General features: G+C 38.7%; 1 protein-coding gene across 1 annotated transcript in view; it reads right to left on the reverse strand.

Moving 5' to 3' along the window:
- The window catches only part of LOC124555216 (serine hydroxymethyltransferase, mitochondrial-like), a 128,328-nt gene that overhangs the window by 60,415 nt on the left and 46,105 nt on the right, over nucleotides 1-21,808 (reverse strand). The window contains exon 3 of the mRNA XM_047129066.1: nucleotides 18,181-18,260. Coding sequence (XP_046985022.1) covers nucleotides 18,181-18,260 — 80 coding nt within the window. The remainder of the gene's footprint in view (nucleotides 1-18,180; nucleotides 18,261-21,808) is intronic.

The following is a 21,808-nucleotide window of genomic DNA, read 5'->3' on the forward strand; positions in this document are numbered from 1 at the left end:
TGTCTGATGTGCAGCTGACTTATGGCTGGTATGGGATACAATGGTCTCCTGAATGTACAGACCATGGGAATGATGTACTGCTTGTGTCTGGTTCCTGTTCATGTAGGCGATAACTTTTACATTGCAGCCATGGTGATGTACATGTTTTGAACCACTTGGCATCTCCAACAAAAAGTGTCACATAAATCCAAAAGCAGGTTCATCAATGAAGTGCATCATTTAGTACTGAAAGCACATTTAGTACAGACACCACATACAGCCAAAAATGAACTGGATTCATGTACAGAGAGTCCAGCTACTTATACAAATATTGCATATTCCAGAATATGGAAACATTAGATATTCCAAGAACCTCAGAGAAATGATAAACACTAAATAACAAAAATCAGTGGTGGTAGGGTTTGAACTGGCACCACACCAACCAGCGATGCTAACCACTACACAACCTTGCATGCACTACAGTTCATGGCAATGAAATAACATTTACAGCTGATGCACTTCTTGATGAATATCAAAGTGGATTTAGAAAAGATCACTCATGTAGTAACAAGGACTTTTCAATAAAAGAAATCACATAAAAACCTAGAGAATTTAAACCTGACATCTTCAATGATTTCTAAGATCTTGAGAAAACTTTTGGCCGAGTTGAACAAAATAAATTATACAAAACAAGCATGACAATCGCTATACACCACATCTCAAAGAAAATTGCTTATATTTTGAAACAAATATATAGGAGGAGTGAGAGCGAGAGCAAGAGAAAGAAGAATCAGGCTACCAGTAATGAGACAATACTATTTGTCTTTCACCCATTGTTTTTAACATTTATACTGCTGATTTCCTTGAAGATTAGAAATCTGGGAAATATCTAGGAATTAAATTATATTAATCTGCCAACATTCATACATTATTATGAGGGGCAGTAAAATGTAAACACCTGCCACAATGACACCATGGAATGGTTCCATTCAAAAGTAATGACCACACGCATTAAGACATTGATCCCACACCGAGCAGTGTTGCACAGTGGTCAGCACACTGGACTCACGTTCTGTAGGATGACCGTTCAAACCCACATCTGGCCATCCTGATTTAGGATTTCTGTGATTTCCCTAAATCGCTTCAGGCAAATGCCAGGACGGTACGTTTGAAAGGACATGGCTGATTTCTTTCCCCGTCCTTTCTTAACCTGAGCTTGTGCTCCAGCTCTAATGACTTCATCATCAACAGGACGTTAGACACTAATCTCCTCCACCATTGATCCCACTGGGAGAAGAGACGATCAATCCATTTCACAGAATGTGGTCGGCATCCGGTGGATCCACAACCTCCCCCATTCTGGTGCTTTCTCACCATGCACGTCTTTCTTTGGGTTGTCAAAGACATGAAAATTACAAGGTGAAAGATTCAGGCTGTATGGAAGATGTTACAGTTTACCAACCAAATCGCTGAACGGTAGCCTTCATCCAATTGGCAGTGTGGGGGTGGGTGCTATCGTGCAACAGGATGATTCCATTCGACAATATTCCAGGGCATTTTGCGTTTATGATGCAACCCAGTTTCTACAAAGTGTTTTCATAGCACTGTGCACTGATTACAGTTTCATGCTCTAGCAACTTTACAAGCAGAGGATGGCTGCAGTTGAAGAAGAAGAAGAAGAAGAAGAAGAAGAAGAAGGAGGAGGAGGAGGAGGAGGTCATCACGACTTTACCAGAACTTGTGTGAATAGCTTTGGATTTTTTTAGTGGGGGATATGTGGAATGTTTCCACGGTTGGCTTTGCTGTTTACCATTTGGCTGTCCGAAGGAGTCATCCTGTTGCACGATAACACCTGCCCCACACTGCCCACTGGACAACGGCTACGATTCAGTGATTTGGTTGGGAAATACAGCAATATCATTTGTACAGACTGGACCTTTCACCATGTGATCTTCACATCACTGGTGACCTGAAAAGACGTGTGGGTGTTATTTTCAGCTGGATTAGAAAGTGCAAGAATGGATGTAGTTGTGGATCTGTTAGCTGCCGATCGCATTCTAAGAAACAGGAATAGATCATCTCAGCCAGTGGGGTATCTGTCTTAATATGTTTGGTGACTACTTTTGAGTGGAATCATTCTATGGTCCAGTTGTGGGAGTGTTCCATTTTCATTTGACTGCCCCTCATGTTTTCAGATTATGAAAATAATAATACAGGAAAGAGGTCAAAGATAGTAATTAAAATCAAAGCAACTGAACATGTGTCACAATTTAAATACCTGATCTGTGGCACGAGCTATGATTACAGGTTCGATTATGATATAGATGAAATCCCACACAGAAGATGGAAAAAAACTTAACTACAAAATGAGAAAAGACAGAAAAATGATCCCTCCATTACTACTGTATGGAACTGGCAGCTGCAAAAACAGAAGAAAGATTACAGCAAAAAACAAGTGGCAGAGATGAGAATCTTGAGGAGAGTCAAAGAGTACTCAAGAAGATTCTCCCCCCCAACACACACACAACAAGATATAGTAGGCAATGACCACTGACACTCTTATTTGCTCTAATGAAAGTGGCAGGAATTAATGCCCAAGTAATTTATGATTCTAATCTCAAAACCAAATGTATACATTGGAGATTCTTAAAGAATTTGTTGCTGAAATTAATAGATGCAAAGTGAATCAAAGATAAAAGGGAATCTACCTAGAGAAATGGCTGCAAGTATTCAACAAAAGTCAACACAACCATTACCTCAAAAGCCTCCCAACAAAGTTAAGAAAAAAGGCATTGTGTGAAATGTACAAGGAAAAAAGATCACTAAACAAAATGTACTTTCAAGTAACAGGAAACATTTTCGTGTTTTCCTACATCATATGGATTTTTGTTGTAAATTTAATGTATTCAGTTATTTCAATGCAATAGCTTTGGACACAAATCATTAATTTCAGTATTGTATGACTCAATATTTGTAAATGGTATGTAACTAATAATTAATAAATAAATATTTTGTTTTATTGTTGTCATTGTATATAAAATATAGTATAATAGTAACCCATAGTAATAACTTACAGGTGATTCAACCACTAATTTCCATGTTAAAATATTCAAAATATGTAAAAAAACTACATGGGGTTTATTACAACCCACACGTCACTAGCATTAGAATTCTGGGCTACATCACTGCCATGTTAATAAAGTAAGCTATCACTAGTTACATTTAAGAATTAATTTTAATTTGTAAAACATTTTAAAAGATAAAATTTATAAGGTAATATCAGTCCCGTAGCAAGGATTTGGGCTTGGTGTGGTTACTATGACCAACAGTATCAGCATACACTGACGTTACAAAAGCCATGGGATAGCGATTTGCACACGTACTGATGGTCGTAGTATCCTGTACACACGGAAAAAAGGGGCAGAACATTGGCGGAGCTGTAACTTGTACTTTTCTGCTGTGATTATGGCCACACTACAGTAATTAATATACTTTGAACACAGAATGGTAGTGGGAGCTTGACACATGGGATATTTCACATTTAAAATTGTTAGGGAATTGAATACTTCGAGATCCAAGGTGTCAAGATTGTGCTGAGAACACCAAATTTCAGGCATTATCTCTCACCACAGACAAGACAGTGGCGACGGTCTTTACTTAATGACTGAGAGCAGTGGCATTTGCGTAGAATTGTCAGTGTTAACAATCAATGCTACACGAAATAACCACAAAAATCAATGTGGGATGCACAAAAAACGTACCCATTACGGCAGTGTGGCGAAATATGACGTTAATGGGCTATGGCAGCAGACAACTGATGCTTGTGTCTTTGCTAACATCACACATTGCCTGCAGCGCTTCTCCTGGCCTCATGACCAAACTGGTTGGACCACGGATGACTGGAAAACCATGGCCTGGTCAGATAAGTCCCAATTTTAGTTGGTACGAGCTGAAGGTAGGGTTCAAGTGTGGCCCAGCCCCCATGAAGCCACGGACCTAAGTTGTCAACAAGGCACTGTGCAAACTGGTAGTGGCTCCATAAAAGGTGTGGGCTGTGTTTACATGGAACGACCTGGGTCCTCTGGCCCAACTGAACTGATCACTGCATGGAAATGGTTCTGTTCAGCTACTTTGAGACCATTTGCATCCACTCATGGATTTCACGTTTCCAAACAAAGATGTCATATCACCAGACCACAATTGTTCACGACTGGTTTGAAGAACATTCCGGACAATTCAAGTGAATGACTCGGCTATGCAGATCGTCCAAAATGAATTCCATCGAACGTTTATGGAACATTGGCAACACTTCCATGGTTATGGATGGCTGTAGAAGCAGTACGGATCAATATTTCTGAAAAGGACTTCAGACAACTTGTCGAATCTATGTCACGTCGAGTTACTGCACAATACCAGGCAAAAGCAGATCCGACATGATATTAGGATGTATTCCATGGCTTTTGTCACATCAGTGCATGTTTCATCACCAAATATTTATTAAAAAAGAGCTCACTAGCCTAATCACTCACCTGAATGGAGATTTCAGTTGTCTTGGCTTCAAGTTGGTCTTAATTACTGCACATCAATTGGAAGAATGCAAAAAACAGAAAATTGCAGCATTTCTGTCACTGATATTTATCTAACAGTTCTCTCATTTGATTACATGCCACCTTATTCCTATGCTAAGGAATAAAATGGCGTAGAAAGCTTCCACCAATGCACGGAAATATTATAAAAATGTGTTAATTTATAAAGAGTTTACATCCACATCTACATGGATACTCTGCAAATCACACTTAAGTGTCTGGCCATGGGTTCATCAAACCACCTTCATAATAATTAACAATTATTCCAATCTCTAACAGTATGCAGAAAAAACGAACACCTATTATCTTTCTGTGCGAGCTCCAATTTCCCTTATTTTATTATGATGTTAGTTTCTCCTTATGTAGGTCAGCATCAACAAAATATTTTTTGGAGGAGAAAGTTGGTGACTGAAATTTCGTAAGAAGATTCTGCCACAATGAAAAATGCATTTGTTTTAATGATGTCCACCCCAAATCCTTCATCATGTCTGTGTCACACACTCCCATATTTCGGGATAATACAAAATGTGCTGCTGCTCTTTGAACTTTCTCGATGTACTCCATTAATCTTATCTGGTAAGCAACCCAGACAGCACAGCAGTACTCCAGGAGAAGATGGACAAGCATAGTGTAGACAGTCTCTTTAGTAGATCTGTTACATTTTCTAAGTGTTCTGCCAATAAAATGCCGTCTTGGATTTGCCTTCCCCCATTTTCTACATGTTCTTTCCATTTTAAGTTGTTCATAATTGTAATTCCTACATGTTTAGTTAAATTTACAGCCTTTAGCTTTGAGCAATTTATTGTGTAACCAAAGGTTAATGGATTCCTTTTAGCACTCATGTGAATGATCCCACACTTTTCACTATTTGGGGTCAATTACCAATTTTTGCACCATACAGATATCTCTTTTAAATTGTTTTGCTATTTGATTTGATATTCCGGTGACTTTACTGGATGATAAATGACAGCATCATCTGCAAACAACCTAAGATAGCTGCTCAGATTCTCTCCTGAATCATTTATATAGATAAGGAACAGCAGAGGACCTATAAGACTACCTTGGGGAATGTCAGAAATCACTTCTGCTTTACTCGATTACCAACAACTACTTGTCACTTTCTTGCTTACCCTCCCTACCTGATTTACTTACCTCAGTGTCTTGTTCATATTTACGAGGTGCATTCAAGTTCTAAGGCCTCCGATTTTTTTTCTAATTAACTACTCACCCGAAATCTATGAAACTGACGTTACTTATCGACGTAATCGCCCTGCAGACGTACCCATTTTTCACAACGCTGACGCTATGATTCCATGGCAGCAGCGAAGGCTTCTTTAGGAGTCTGTTTTGACCACTGGAAAATTGCTGAGGGAATAGCAGCACGGCTGGTGAATGTGCGGCCACGGAGAGTGTCTTTCATTGTTGGAAAAAGCCAAAAGTCACTAGGAGCCAGGTCAGGTGAGTAGGGAGCATGAGGAATCACTTCAAAGTTGTTATCACGAAGAAACTGTTGAGTAACGTTAGCTCGATGTGCGGGTGCGTTGTCTTGGTGAAACAGCACACGCGCAGCCCTTCCCGGACGTTTTTGTTGCAGTGCAGGAAGGAATTTGTTCTTCAAAACATTTTCGTAGGATGCACCTGTTACCGTAGTGCCCTTTGGAACGCAATGGGTAAGGATTACGCCCTCGCTGTCCCAGAACATGGACACCATCATTTTTTCAGCACTGGCGGTTACCCGAAATTTTTTTGGTGGCGGTGAATCTGTGTGCTTCCATTGAGTTGACTGGCGCTTTGTTTCTGGGTTGAAAAATGGCATCCACATCTCATCCATTGTCACAACCGATGAAAAGAAAGTCCCATTCATGCTGTCGTTGCGCGTCAACATTGCTTGGCAACATGCCACACGGGCAGCCATGTGGTCGTCCGTCAGCATTCGTGGCACCCACCTGGATGACACTTTTCGCATTTTCAGGTCGTCATGCAGGATTGTGTACACAAAACCCACAGAAATGCCAACTCTGGAGGCGATCTGTTCAACAGTCATTCGGCGATCCCCCAAAACAATTCTCTCCACTTTCTCGATCATGTTGTCAGACCAGCTTGTGCGAGCCCGAGGTTGTTTCGGTTTGTTGTCACACGATGTTCTGCCTTCATTAAACTGTTGCACCCACGAACGCACTTTCGACACATCCGTAACTCCATCACCACATGTCTCCTTCAACTGTCGATGAATTTCAATTGGTTTCACACCACGCAAATTCAGAAAACGAATGATTGCACGCTGTTCAAGTAAGGAAAATGTCGCCATTTTAAGTATTTAAAACAGTTCTCATTCTCGCCGCTGGTGGTAAAATTCCATCTGCTGTACAGTGCTGCCATCTCTGGGACGTATTGACAATGAACGCGGCCTCATTTTAAAACAATGCGCATGTTTCTATCTCTTTCCAGTCTGGAGAAAAAAAATCAGAGGCCTTAGAACTTGAAGGCAACTCGTAAATACAAATGAGTTTGTTTTACACCTGGATGTACAATCCTTCGTAAAAGTTGGGCTAATACTGTCCACATAAAAAGTATACGTAGTATTCACAAACTGACTTTTGGATTACAGGAGTAATACCTGACTTCAAATGCAAGGCATACAACTACATATATTAAGGTAAATGAAGGAAAGATGACCCTTTGACTCATCAGAAGAACACTTACACAATTCATTTTTAGCTCTCCAATTTTTAACAAACATCATTTAAGAGAAAAAGATTGGTATGGAGAAATGAACTAAGGTGAACTAAATGATATGTCTATGAAAACTCTTCAGTAAACTGTATAATGAACATTATAGTTACTCACTTTATAGAAATGAAGTCAAGTCTGAATAAAATACAGAAGTGAAATACACTTAAATTTTCCATTTAACATATATACGAGGGAGTACCCCAGAGGGTTGCAACTGGAATTATTTTTTAAAAGCTATATATTTTCAAATTTTTTTACAAAACCACCTTATACCCTTCAAAATATCCCTCTATTACAGCTAATACATTTGTCCCACTGTTGCTTCCACTGTTCAAAACATTATGTGCAGTCATCATTAGAAATGGCTGACAGCTTCCGCCCTCATTTCTTTTCCTTGACTTCTTCAATGTTGTCAAAACGGTGTCCTTTCATGCCCCTTTTCATGCACTATGACTCATCACCAGTAATGACCTTCGACAGATAATCTGGATCAGTGTCAAGTTGTTGTTTCAAAGAACAACATGTTTCAATTCTATGTTCCTTTTGACTGTCAGTCAAAACCCAAGGAACAAACTTGGCAGCAACCCTTTTCATTATCAAATCTTATGTTAAAATTAGCTGAACTGAACTCCAAGATAACCCACTAATCTCTGACAGTTGATCAATTGTCTGTCAATGGTCTGTGAGCACTGTCATTCGAATTGTTCCAATATTTTCGCCGACTCAGGCAATTGATTGATGTCCAGAATGAAGTTTGTCATCAATCGACATGTTGTCATTTTTAAATCAAGAAAACTACTTGTACAATTCAGTTTTTCCCATAGAATAACCTTTCTAAGCTGTTTTCAACATTAAAAAAAGTTTCAGCAGAATTTTTACTGAGTAGAAAACAAAAATTCACAAATGCATATTGTTCACTTATACTTGCCACCATAAAAAACAAAACAAGAACAAAACAGAGCTAGCAGAAACAATCACTGCAGATGCACACAGCAAGTCAAGTCGACAACACAGGCAGCACTGAACTGGCAATGAGCTCCGTTACACACGTCTAGTGGCAGAAATCCGTAGTACACTAGCTCCACCCATGGCAATGTTACCCCCCCCCTCTTCCCCCCTGTGTTTGGGGGGGAGGGGGGGGGTACCCCCTCATAAACTGAACACGCTGATTGTGATATTTCCTCATACTCTTTCATGTATCATTACAGTGTATACTCTTGTGAATTTTGATCACATTTCATCCTACAATAAATCTACATCTACATGGATACTCTGCAAATCACATTTAAGTGCCTGGCAGAGGGTTCATCAAACCACCTTTACAATTCTGTATTATTCCAACCTCGTATAGCGCGCAGAAAGAATGAACATTTATATCTTTCCGTACGAGGTCTGATTTTCCTTATTTTATCATGGTGATTGTTACTCCCTATGTAGATTGGTGTCGTCAACAAAATATTTTCGCATTTGGAGGAGAAAGTTGGTGATTGGACTTTCATGGGAAGACTCCGCCGCAACAAAAAATGCCTTTCTTTTAATGATGCCCAGCCCAAATCCTGTACCATTTCAGTGACACTCTCTCCCCTTTTTCGCAACAATACAAAAGTGCTGCCCTTCTTTGAACTTTTTCGATGTACTGCATCACTCCTATTTGGTAAGGATCCCACATCGCGCAGCAATATCCAAAAGAGGACAGACAAGCATAGTGCAGGCAGTCTCCTCAGTAGATCTGTTACATTTTCTAAGCGTCCTGCTAATAAAATGCAGTCTTTGGTTAGCCTTCCCCACAATATTTTCTGTGTGTTCCTTCCAGTTTAAGTTGTTCGTAATTGTAATTCCTCGATATTTAGTTGTATTTACGGCCTTTAGATTTGACTGATTTATCATGTAACCAAAGTCTAATGGATTCCTTTTAGCACTCATGTGGATGATCTCACATTTTTTGTTATTTAGGGTCCACTGCCAATTTTCACACCATACAGACATCTTTTCTAAATCATTTTGCAATTTGTTTTGATCTTTTGATGACTTTATTAGTTGATAAACGACAGCGTTATCTGCAAACAACCTAAGACAGCTGCTCAGATTGTCTCCCAAATCGTTTACACGGGTAAGAAACAGCAAAGGCCCTAAAACACTACCTTGGCGAACGCCAGAAATCACTTCCATTTTACTCTATGACTTTTGGTCAATTACTACGAACTGTCACCTCTCTGACAGGAAATAACAAATCCAGTTACATAACTGAGAAGAGATGATATATTCCATAAGCACGCAATTTCACTACAAGTCGCTTGTGTCAAAAGCCTTCCGGAAATCCAGAAATACGGAATCAATCTGAAATTGCTTGTCAATAGCACTCAACACTTCATGCGAATAAAGAGCTAGTTAGGTTTCACAACAACGTTTTCTAACTCCATGTTGACTGTGTGCCAATAGACTGTTTTCTTCAAGGTAATTCATAATGTTCGAAAAGCCCGCCTGCTTAGCTGGGTGGTGACGTGCTTGTCTCCCATGCAAGTGGACTTGGGTTAGATTCCTGGCTGGGTTGGAGATTTTCTCTGCTCGGGGACTGGGTGTTGTGTTGTCCTCATCATCATTTCATCCTCATCATTGGCGTGCAAGTCACCCAATGTGGCATCAAATGAAATAAGACTTGCACTTGGCGGACGAACTTCCCCAAATAGAGGCCTCCCAGCCAACGATGCCATATGCTCATTTCATTTTTCAATCTTCAAACACAATACATGTTCCAAAACCCTGCTGCATATTGACATTAATGATATGGTCCTGTAATTAAGTGGATTACTCCTACTACCTTTCTTGAATACTGGTGTGACCTGTGCAACTTCCCAGTCTTTGGATAGGGATTTTTCCATCGAGCGAATGGTTGTATATGAATGTTAAGCATGGAGCGATTGCATCAACGTACTCTGAAAGGAACCTAACTGGTATACAGTCTGGACCAGAAGACTTGCTTTTATTAAGTGATTTCAGTTGCTTCACTACTCTGAGGATATTTACTTCTACGTTACTCATGTTGGCAACTGTTCTCGATTCAAATTCTGGAATATTTACTTCGCCTTCTTTTGTGAAGGCATTTCAGAAAGCTGTGTTTAATAACTCTGCTTTGGCAGCGCTGTCTTCGATAGTATCTCCATTGCTATCGCGCAGAGAAGGCATTGATTGCTTCTTACTGCTAGCACACTTCACAAATGACCAGAATCTCTTTGGACTTTCTCCAAGGCAAAGTCTCATTGTGGAAACTATCATAAGCATCTCTCATTGAAGTCTGTGCTAAATTTTGAGCTTCTGTAAAAGATCGCCAATCTTGGGGATTTTGCATCTGTTTAAATTTGGCATGTTTGTTTCATTGTTTCTGCTACAGTGTTCTGACCCGCTTTGTGTACCAAGGAGGTTCAGCTCCGTCGTTTGTTAATTTATTTGGTATAAATCTCTCAATTGCTGCCAATACTATTTTTTAAATTAAATCCACATCTGGTCTACACTTATATTATTAATTTGGAAGGAGTGGAGCTTGTCTCTCAGGAAGGTGTCAAGTGAATTTTTATCTGCTTTTTTGAATAGGTATATTTTTCATTTATTTTTGGAGGATTTGGGAATTACAATATTCAATCTCACTACGGCAATCCTGTGTGTCACTAATCCTGTATCCGTTTTGATGCTCATTATTAACTCAGAATTATTAGTTGCTAAGAGGACAAGTGTGTTTTACAAACCGTTTACTATTCGCGTGGGCTCATGAACTAAATGCACGAAATGATGTTCAGAGAATGTGTTTAGCACAATTTTGGATGATGTTTTGTGTGTACCTCCAGAATTAAACATGTATTTTCACCACATATCAAGGGTAAATTAAAGTCACCACCAACTATAATCATGTGAGTTGGGCACGTGTTTGAAATCAAACTCAAGTTTTCTTTGAACCTTTCAGCAATTGTATTATCAGAATTGGGAGGTCTGTAAAAGGATCCAATTATTACTTTATTCCAGTTGCCAACAATGACCTCTGCCCATACTAACCCACAGGAACTATCTACTTCAATTTTGTGACAAGATAAACCACTTCTAACAGCAATTAACACACAACCAGCAGCATATGTGGAGTGGCTAGAAGAATTAGTTTGACATGGAGAAGATCTAGGCAATTGGATCCCAATTTTCAGAAAGTAACATTTTTTTCCTCCCAAGAACATTTCGGCAAAAATCCTCATCTGATAGGACACTGTCTTTGGAAGAAATCTCAATCTCTCTCTCTCTCTCTCTCTCTCTCTCTCTCTCTCTTTCTCTTTCCATTCTGGTGTACTGAATACACGTCAAAATCCACAGATTCAAAGTTACAACAGCTGCCTCTTATGGGAACCACTATTTGCATGCAAAAAGTTTTGGGCAAGAATAGCTGTCAAGTATAGCATAAAAGTTTATGTTGTACTCTTCTATTGACCATCTAACTCATCTGTAAAAGTAAATGAGAACTTCAGGATGAATCTTAGTCAACTTGTACATATGTACCCTTGTCATACACCAAGTAAATGGAGAAGATAAGGTCTTCAGAACTACAACTTTGTAAGTGGTGAACAAGAAAAGACTTCTCTGAAAGTTTTCTTTGAGAAAAAATAGTGTGGAACCCTGTTCTTAATGTAAAGATATTTGTTGCCAAATAACCAACCACCACCTCTGGGAATGTTCACATAGGGAGAGATCAATAATTGCTCTTCGACGGCAACAATTGCCTATTACACAAGCAGAAGTACACTGCAACATGAAACAAAATCCAGTAAGTTCACAATAAAATTAGTGTACCGAGCCACATGAAAACATGCACAGGTTAAACTGAATAAAGGCCAGTTGCAGTACAGCAACACAGGCATGGGGGTATTGATAAACACCCCTATAATACCCACATTTCGCTGCTCTACCTCTGATGACATCTCCTGCGGTTGGAGATGAAACGTCAGGGGAAAGTTTTACACATCAACCACGGCCTATCAGCCCGGAACTATTAAGTGAAGACAATACCAGCTGTGAAAGCCTACACTGTATGAACCCCCATAACAGCTAAGTTAAATTACTTGGCAAAATAATTATATCAGTCTGCAGGTGTCAAAGCCTAACTTCACTCTAGGAACCTCACATGCAGGCACACTAAGTGCAAAACAGGAGGAACAGCTCACATCATTTTTTTGCAGAGTCTGTAAATCTAGCATTCTTGTTCAGGTAAATCAGAACACGGCACTGGCTGATTCACAGGAAACCAGATCAAGTTCATTACCACTTGGGCTTAAATCTGCTGGTTAGCTGGTCTCACATGATCAGCCCATTGGAGAGGCCAGTTTTGCTTGCAGGCAGCACCCATAGTGGACATGGATGTAGTGAGACTTTATCATTATACATCTTTAGTCAATACACACAGCAGGGTTACAACACACAGTGTTATTAAAATACACAGAAAAGTCTGTATGCACTGTAAAATGGGTATACGGAAGGTTACTTTAGTTCTTGGACTGCATGATACAACCATTTAGCTCAGACAATGGACAAGTATCTCAGCTATAGCTTATGTTCAAGAGATCAATCAGTCAAGCTGTAGAAAACATGTAACTATCATATCTCCCTTGGCATACAAACAATGCCAGGAAACTTTTTAAGACAGTACCTACTACATAACATGCACAAAAAATACGTCTAAGTCTGCTAATATGCAAATGTTAATTTAAATGTGTTTGGCTGGAAAAATGTGCACATACTAAAGCCTTCAATGACTACCATGGAAAAATATTATTTTGAGATCTTTTCCAAAACTTCTAAAAATGTATATGTATATGTATGGATTGTCAGTGACTCCCAAGTTAATGTTCTAAAACTTGTCTGCCAATCATCATTTACTGTAGCTTACAACAAATCCATAGTACAGGGAAGTGTTCGCTGTGATTGTAAAAGAATTCAGGTGGCACACATCTACAACAAATGCGGAAAAACTGATCCACTAAGCAACTGTTTTATATCACTAACATCTATTTGTAGTAAATTTTTAGAATTTATGCGGAGCTCAAATGCAATGAACCATCTGGAATGAATGATCTCTATGAAACTAATATGGATAGAGAAAACAATGATCATCATGGAAGCAACTACGGATCTTTACACACGTAATCCAAAGAACTGGTTAGCATCAACTGTATGGATCTGACATTCTTGTGTTCTACATTTTCGAGAAGCTGTTGATTTGACGTCACAACAATGCCCAACGTAAATAAGTCTGTACGGCACATATAACCAGGTTTGTGACTGGATTGGAAATTTCTGTGCCGTTAGAACACAATGTGCTATTTTGAACATCGTAAACTGCAAAAAACTTATGAAAAACCTTATGTGCCCCTGGGAAAGATAAATAGGATAATTACTGATCAGTTTATACATTAATTACTTACCGTTAATTCACAAGGAAATTTTGACCAGTAAAATTGTAATGGCAACCACTTAGAATTTGAAAAATCTTGTTTATCTTCCTATCAAATACTCTATACTCAACTTTATGGTGAGCACTTATCTTCATTCCTTCCACTGCTTAAATTCAAGTTGGCCACTTCTGAAATGGAAAACTATAGCCATCTTTGCCTACTGATTAAGGAGTCTCTACTAGATTCAGCTACACCATACACATAACCTGTCGTAACATGCGGGAATATGAAGTGAAATAATCACATAGACTCACTCTTAAGGGAAGCTAGTGCAAGACTCATTTATTGGAAGGACACAAGGAAAAATTCAGTTTGTTTGCGAAAGCAGTTGTATACAAGACACTTGTGAGATCCAATGATGCCAGGCTAATATGGGACACAGTTTATACGAAGATAGTCTGCACTGGAACAGAGTGGTTCAACTGATGATATAGCAAAAAATACTGAAAATCTTAACTGATAATCATACCAAAGAAGGTACCACAAGTATCCAGAATAGCTGCTTAGAAAAAAAATCCAAGAGTCTGCATTCAGCTTGAAATTACAAATGTAGAGGGTTTCTCATGAAAGAAGTCCAGGAGGGGGTCCACATGTCACGTGGTGCGTTTGCCAACTGCAGCACTGCGTCTGCTGGTTGTCGCTACGTGCAGTTCTCTGACGCTAATACTTTGAATGTGCCCCCTACACTGTGCGACTGGTGTACTGGTGTTTTTATCGAGTTTTCTTGCCAAGTTTAATCACTTCAAACATTGTTGCTAGATGTCATTATTGTAACTGTGCTGAGTCCAGGGCTTTCCCTTACTGTATCTTGCTGGGCCCGGTCCTCAAACAGAAACACTGTGCATGTGTGTTCTATACTGTGCGACTGGATGTTCAGATGTTTTGTTTTGAGTTTCCTATCAAGTTTCCATTCGGTATGGTATACACAAAGGATCAGCAAGTGTTTCTTGTGTTGAACTATGCAAAAAGAGAATTGTATGTGGAGAATGTTCCCAATGATTCAACAATACACAGATTAGTGAAGAAATTTCAGGAGACTGGATTTGTGTTACACAAATGAAGGCCTAGAGAACCTATGGTTTGAACTGGGAAAAAAAAAATTTAAATGAGGTAGGGGAGGTCCTGGAAAGAAGTCCGAGAAAATCTCTGGACCATTTGCACTCAAGACAAGTGTGTCAAGAGCATCTGCTCGCAGAGCTGTGCACAAACCAAAATTGAAACTGTACAAAATAATGGTAGTGCATTAACTGAGGAACTCAAATACTGTTGCTCAATGTTGTTATTGCAGCTGACTGTTACAGTCTGTGCACGATGGGGAAGTTTATCCCAAGACGCTTTTTTTTCTGACAAAGCATCACTGCATTTGTCATGGTAAGTAAATTCTCAGAACAATTGATGCCAGAGCTCAAAAATTCGCATGAATTACCTTAACAACCTCTGCACGATGTGAAAACAGGAGTGTGGTATGCAATTAGTGCAAGACGAATTATTGGACCAATCTTTTTCCACAAAACAATATGTTGTGACAGATACGTGAACAATATACTGCATCCATTTTTTCGTGAACTACCACCTAACGAAAATCTGTGCCATTATTTCATGCAGGACAATGCGAGACCATACACCACCAATGCTTCTTTATGACGGCTATACAAAGTGTTTTTGATGACTCACCTCACTGTTCTCCGTATCTATATCAGTGTGACTTTTATCTTTGGGGAATGTTAAAAGACAAGGTGTATGCAACCAATCCTACACGCTCAAAGAGTTGGAAGACAGGGTTTGGCTAGTCATTTCCCAGTTGTCGGCAGCCAAAATTCGTCAAGTGTTTGCTAATGTGTTCAGGAGACGCCAGGTTGCTTTTACCACAGAGGGAAATCATCTTGAGCACCTACTATAAATAAAGGTAAGCTGAAAAGACACTGCTAGCTAGAGCATAACCACCTATGGTAAACTAACATACGCAAACAGCGACAAATGTCGGTAAGCCCCTGCATATCAGCAACACTGACTGGCAACTACCAGCTGCTATTAGAGCCGACCAACAGGCCACAGCAGGGACACCGACGAGCTCGCCCACAGACGCACGAACAATCTGCCAACACTCCCTCACACTGTGCCTCCAGTATATGACCTATCGGACACAAGACCGATAACAAACCTAACTGTTGCAGGTTGCAGGACGCTGAACGAGGACTCTGTACCAGCACCCAGCGCTAGCCGCCGAGCAGCACAAACGCACAACGTCAAGGTATCAACATGCATGATACTCACTACCAACAAAGTCTATCCTTGCACAACCTATCGCAGGCAGCAAGACAACCGCTACTGCTCTTGGCGCCCGACCTAACTTTCGCAGAGGTTTTTTCCCCTTGGCTCTTGCTTTGGCAATTTTTTTCCTCTGCCCTTCAAACCGCTACCCTTCGTCAGATTTCGACCAATCTATCTCCAGATGAGCACGTATTAATGGTTAATTCTAACCAGACGTACGCAAACATCGCAGTACCCACATCCTGCGACGCCTCACTTTAGTGAATACTAACCCTTATGCAGAGATGGCAGTAGACCTTTTGTGTTGGCCATCATGCCGGTGTGGGCGTGGAGGGGCTCCACCTCTTATTAAAAAAAAATAATAACAATAAAAAAATTAAAAAGAAGCTAATCAGATGGCAATGTTGTTTATCCTTAACTCAGGGGAAGCGCACATGCAGCCAACTCCTGGCAGATTAGTGTCCGAGGCTCCAGCATGGTGGCAGCCAGTGGCACTGCCACACGACCTATGGAGCCTTCCCAGGCATCTTTCATGAGATAAGCTGTACTTAAGTTCCCTATGTTTTGCTCCTGTAGAAACTGAAGAAAAAATTAAATTAATAATGACTCTCAGAGGCATATAGCCAATATTTCTTCCTGTGCTCTATCCAGGAATGGAACACCAAGAAACTTTAATATTCTGTAAAAAGGGCCCCCTGTCACATTATTTTGATTTTTTAAGTGTAGTGTATTAAATGTACATTAACAAAATTATTTTATTTTTGTCAACACTTACACCAAGTTAACTTAAAATACATCAGTACAGCTGTTCACTGTTCCTGAAATAATTAAATACTTTTTTGAAACTGTGCAAGAATATTCTAATACAAATAATACCAGTAATACTTAGAAACCATCACACGTATTCAATATTGCTCTAAACACTGATCAAGGAAAGAATAAATAAATAAATTATATCAGACAAAATTCATCCAGGTCATGTTGGGCACACAATTTACACTGGCATGTAAAACTACTGGAAAAAAGTAGCTTTCCCAAGATGTATCACTGCCATAGCTTGATGTTCCTGGGTGCATAAAGTGTTCCCAACTCCTGTCATATGAGGATGTGTCCAATGTTGTTGAACATTATTGTTTTAGTGGTCCAGGTATTCTGGTGTGGGAAGGCATAAGTTTCATGGGCATACTGACATCCTAATCTGGTCAGAGTTTTTTGTGGCACTGCACTCCTCCCCCACATGTCTCTTTTCAGGGTAACGTTCAACCTGGACTTCATTTTTACGGGTCACGATGAGGGACCGCATTGAACAGCACAGGTGCAGCAGCTCTTGGAATGAGAGGATATTCCAAGAATGGAATTGCATGCCCATTACCCTGTGACTTAAATCTCATCAAGCATGTGTGGGATGGGTTGGGGAGACATATTGCAACATGTTCTCATGCACCAGTGACCATCCTGCTGTTGTCAGCTGTGCTAGTGGAGGACTGGAATGCCCTACCACAAGAAATACTTAACAACCCCGTGGTCAGCATGGGACCAAGTTGTAGAGCAAGCACTGCCATTCATGGTGATCACACTCCCTACTAAGATACATGTGCCACCTTTAGTAATGTGCAGGGAAGCATCATGAATCATGATAAATTTAGTGTCATAGTTGTCTTTTATATTAAAAGTGTCATTTCTGTTTTTCTCATTACATATTTCTTTCAGTTAGCTTTTGTACAACATTGTAGCAGTTTTTTCTATGTATGGTCAAAGTTTCCTTGAGCTACTTTACTTGGGAGTGACATGGGAAAGTTACTTTTGTCCTCAAGTTTTGAACATCAGTTTATCATTGGTCTATCATAAACAAAGAACACAAAAAATTTTATGAAACCATTCAATCCAATTAATTTAATTGAACTGTGCTTGGTTCAGAAAGGCTACAACTTACATCTACTTGATATCTGAAACCGTTCTTGTGTTGCTGCAATAATAGCATAGGATTTTCAGAAATAAGAGATTAGTTTCAGCAGATAATATTTTAGATAGATACAAGATGTAGTGCGCCAGTGAATAAAGCTGCTGTTGACCTTTGTAACAAAAACAAAACCTTTACTAATAGCAACTGGATGTTTTTCAAAACACACCTTTGTCCTGGGTAACCTTCCGAATATTTGTTATTCAGGCATGAACCGAGGGCTTCAAGTGCTGCTCGGCTGCAGAAGTTCTGTAATCATTAGAAAGTATTACTTGTAGAATGAACACTTACTTTGGATTTTAGTGTAAATAAGAAGTAAACATCTTAACCCGTATTAGACCACTGTTCCAGTTTTTGGAATGTCGTATTACACAGTTTCTACTGAAGTACATATTGTGGAGAAAGTGAAAATTTTATATGGTGGTGTTATGTTGGTGACACTGAGAATGTGCCTCAGTTATTCCATTGTTGAACTGCATATGAGTACCAAAAGACACTGTTGTTAAATGTTATTTCAGTGCGACATGTTATCCTCAAAGATGTGAGTAAATGTCTTCTATTTTTTTCACTAGTTTTCACTGTAAGTGAGATTTTGTAGATATTATGAGTTAACCATCATATCTGAAGTGCATTAATCTTGGCAACAAAGGATTTCTGCTCATGGATCTGCGTTAAAATTCTGTGTTTCATTTTTTGAAAGCAGCTCCAACAGGGTAAGTTATGTGAACTACTGAACATTACAGCACAGGAGAATCCTCACCTGCTCAAATCAGATGGTTTTATAAGCTCTCCACAAAAATGTAGAGGACTCGGATGAGAACAGTGGTGATGAAGAAGGGACCATCTCTCTGGAGAAGAATTCAGCAGAAGAAGAAGGTACAGCCACCACTATAGTTGGGAGCAATGTGAAACCAGTTGCTGTACGAAACTTCATGAATGAAAATGAAGGTGGTGCAGCTGATGAAGAACCTTCTGAACAAAGTAATGAGTTGTAAGAAACTGGTAACACTTCCACCACAATACTCTGACTTTCAACACAAAATAGAGACAACAGAAAATAAGAAGCGTTGTTTACAGAGGAAACACTTGTACACTGACCTTTCTATTGATGAAGGGAAGCAGTGAACTCTGAATCCTTTAATTTTATTACAGTAATAGAGTCCTATTGCATTATGTAAGCTTTTCTTTGATAATGAACCATGATTGCAACTTATACCAACTAATATGCTATGAAAACTAAAAATTTTCAACTACACAATACTGTTAATGACCTTGAAATATATTTCACAATTTTACTTGTATTTGCTTATTCTCAGGTTCCTAGATTGAAGGTGTATTATGAAAAAGGGTGACAACTGTCAAAACACCACTATTTTTAATGCTACACCCTGGAAGAGGTTTATACAAATTACGAGAAACATTTACGTTTAAGACAATAATAATTTATATCCTGATAATAAATACTCTAAAGTTTGGCCTTTGTTACAATCAGTGAATGAAAAAATGGAAGACATTTTATCATGGGGATGTAAATTTGTCAGTGGATGAAGCAGAACAACACATGCATGGTGAGCCAATGAGATTCAGTTATGAAGCCTGATGCCTGCTGTATATCATGGAACAAGAACTGGTAACAGTTTACCAAAGATTGATATTGTCATGAATCTTGTCAGTGCTCTGAAAGGGAAAACCAGCTGTAATCTGTTTTTGACAACTACTTCACTTCTTTTTAATGAAGATCACACCAAACAGAACTGGGAATGCGATTCTGTTTATACGAACATAGATGGAGTGAATTGCCTGTATGAGAATGTATACAAATATAGAACATAAATTATGGGCAAAAGTGGTATTGGCAACCAATAATATTCCCAGCAAGTGCATTGGTAGAAAATGCTTGCAACTCTCCAGAGGGAATACAATGAGCAAGGAACAAACTTCTGATTTTCTTGCAATCACATGACATGTGATGTGACATACTAACTAAAATATCATCAAAAAAATTCATCAGAAGACAACTTGCCAACTGTGTTAGATATGTTGCAAAGAAGGTAATGAAAGAAGTTAGATATGATAATGAAGGACACTATATAGCAAAAAGGACATAAACAGACAATGTGGACAGGGGGAAGGAAAAAACTATGAAATGCTTGAAGTGTAATGTCACCACCCATTTGTGAGTCTTCAAGAAAAGTAACTGTATTTTAATTTATTACATTTTTTCAGTGATATTTTAACAAATCTGTAAAGAGTTTTCAAGTACGAAAGAATAAATATTTAATGTAAATGTAATGTTGTTCTTATTTATACAATACTCTAGAAAAACTACTGTTCAAAAAATGGAACGTCCAAGAAAATGTAGCTATTTATCAATGTGGGGCCATTGTTCTGGAAGTGGGGTTCACAAAGCAACAGGGATTAAATTTTTTAAATGCAGAAATTTCTCTATGAATAATGTTTTTGGATGTCAAAGTCATTGGAAATCCATGGCAAAAGGAAAACAAATGTTGATCCCACATGGGTTAACATACTTTATGATGATGATATATCAAGTGCCTGTGAAGTTTTATTTGAAGGCTTCACCACATTAAAATCAAATAAAAAATTGTAAATGTGCATGGTAACAACCCAATTCAAATTTAGTTTAGTCTTTTTTTCTCCTTTTAATTCTTCGTGATAATAATAATAATAATAATAATAATAATAATAATAATAATAAACAAGACCATGGATGAACATTTATTTAATGTTTGATACCACACTATTATTCATTACACATAGGAGGGAATGAGCAGCCTACAGGCAAATGGAAAGCTTCCAACTCGTGCATTAGTGAACACCATCATTTATAATTATCATATTTCTTTGTAATTTACATAATAGATAACACTGTTATACAAAAGTTTACTACACCGTCTTACATGTTATAAATAAGAAAAATGTTAATTTTTTCCTCAAAGAATGAACACTAAGTCATTATTTTACATAAAAAATTGTTGAAAACTTGACTGAAGAATAAAATAAACAAACTTGAATTCTTTAATGTACAGATGAGGGTAACTAGTTATTTTCAGAGGCAAGTTTTTGCTTCACACATAAAAGTAGCTTCAGGCATACCTTAAGGGAGTGTTGCTGGATTATTCGTTTACACAATATACAGGGTGTTCCTCCTAAAAGTCATCAGATGCACTTTCTCTGGTGTTTCAGCAGATATATGCCATTTACTTTTTGCAATGTTTAGCTGGAGTGAGCCTAAATAAATGCAGCACATCACATCTTTCATGTGACACCTATTGTTGGTGGAAAGCATCAGTTTGTTTCCTTGTTACAAACAAAATTCTTTCTAAAGCAGAGTTTTATGTGCTCATTTGATAGAGGAGTTCCAGGTTAGTCCAGTCCATTATTTGTTTTATCGAGATGTATTAACAGGACAGCAAAACATGAAGAATAATCAGTACTCCAGCAATAACAGCACCCCCCTGGCCTGTGCTGGGTGCTACCACCATGCTACTCACTCGCTGCTAGAGTACTGGTTATTCTGTGTGTTTTACAGTCCCTGTTAATACATCTCAACCAAAAAAATAACAAATTTGACTAATTTGGTACCACTATCAAATGGGCACGTAAATTCTTCTTTAAAATAATTTGATTTGTAAAGGGAAAAACTGAGGCTTTCCAGCAACAACAGGGGTCACGTGAAAGACATGATGAATAGTACTTGTTTTGAATGACTCCAGTTACACATTTCAGAAATAAAATTGCAAATATATGCTGACACATAGGAAAAAATAACCTGA

Source organism: Schistocerca americana, chromosome X (assembly GCF_021461395.2).
Source record: "Schistocerca americana isolate TAMUIC-IGC-003095 chromosome X, iqSchAmer2.1, whole genome shotgun sequence".
NCBI classification, from domain to species: Eukaryota; Metazoa; Arthropoda; class Insecta; order Orthoptera; family Acrididae; genus Schistocerca; species Schistocerca americana.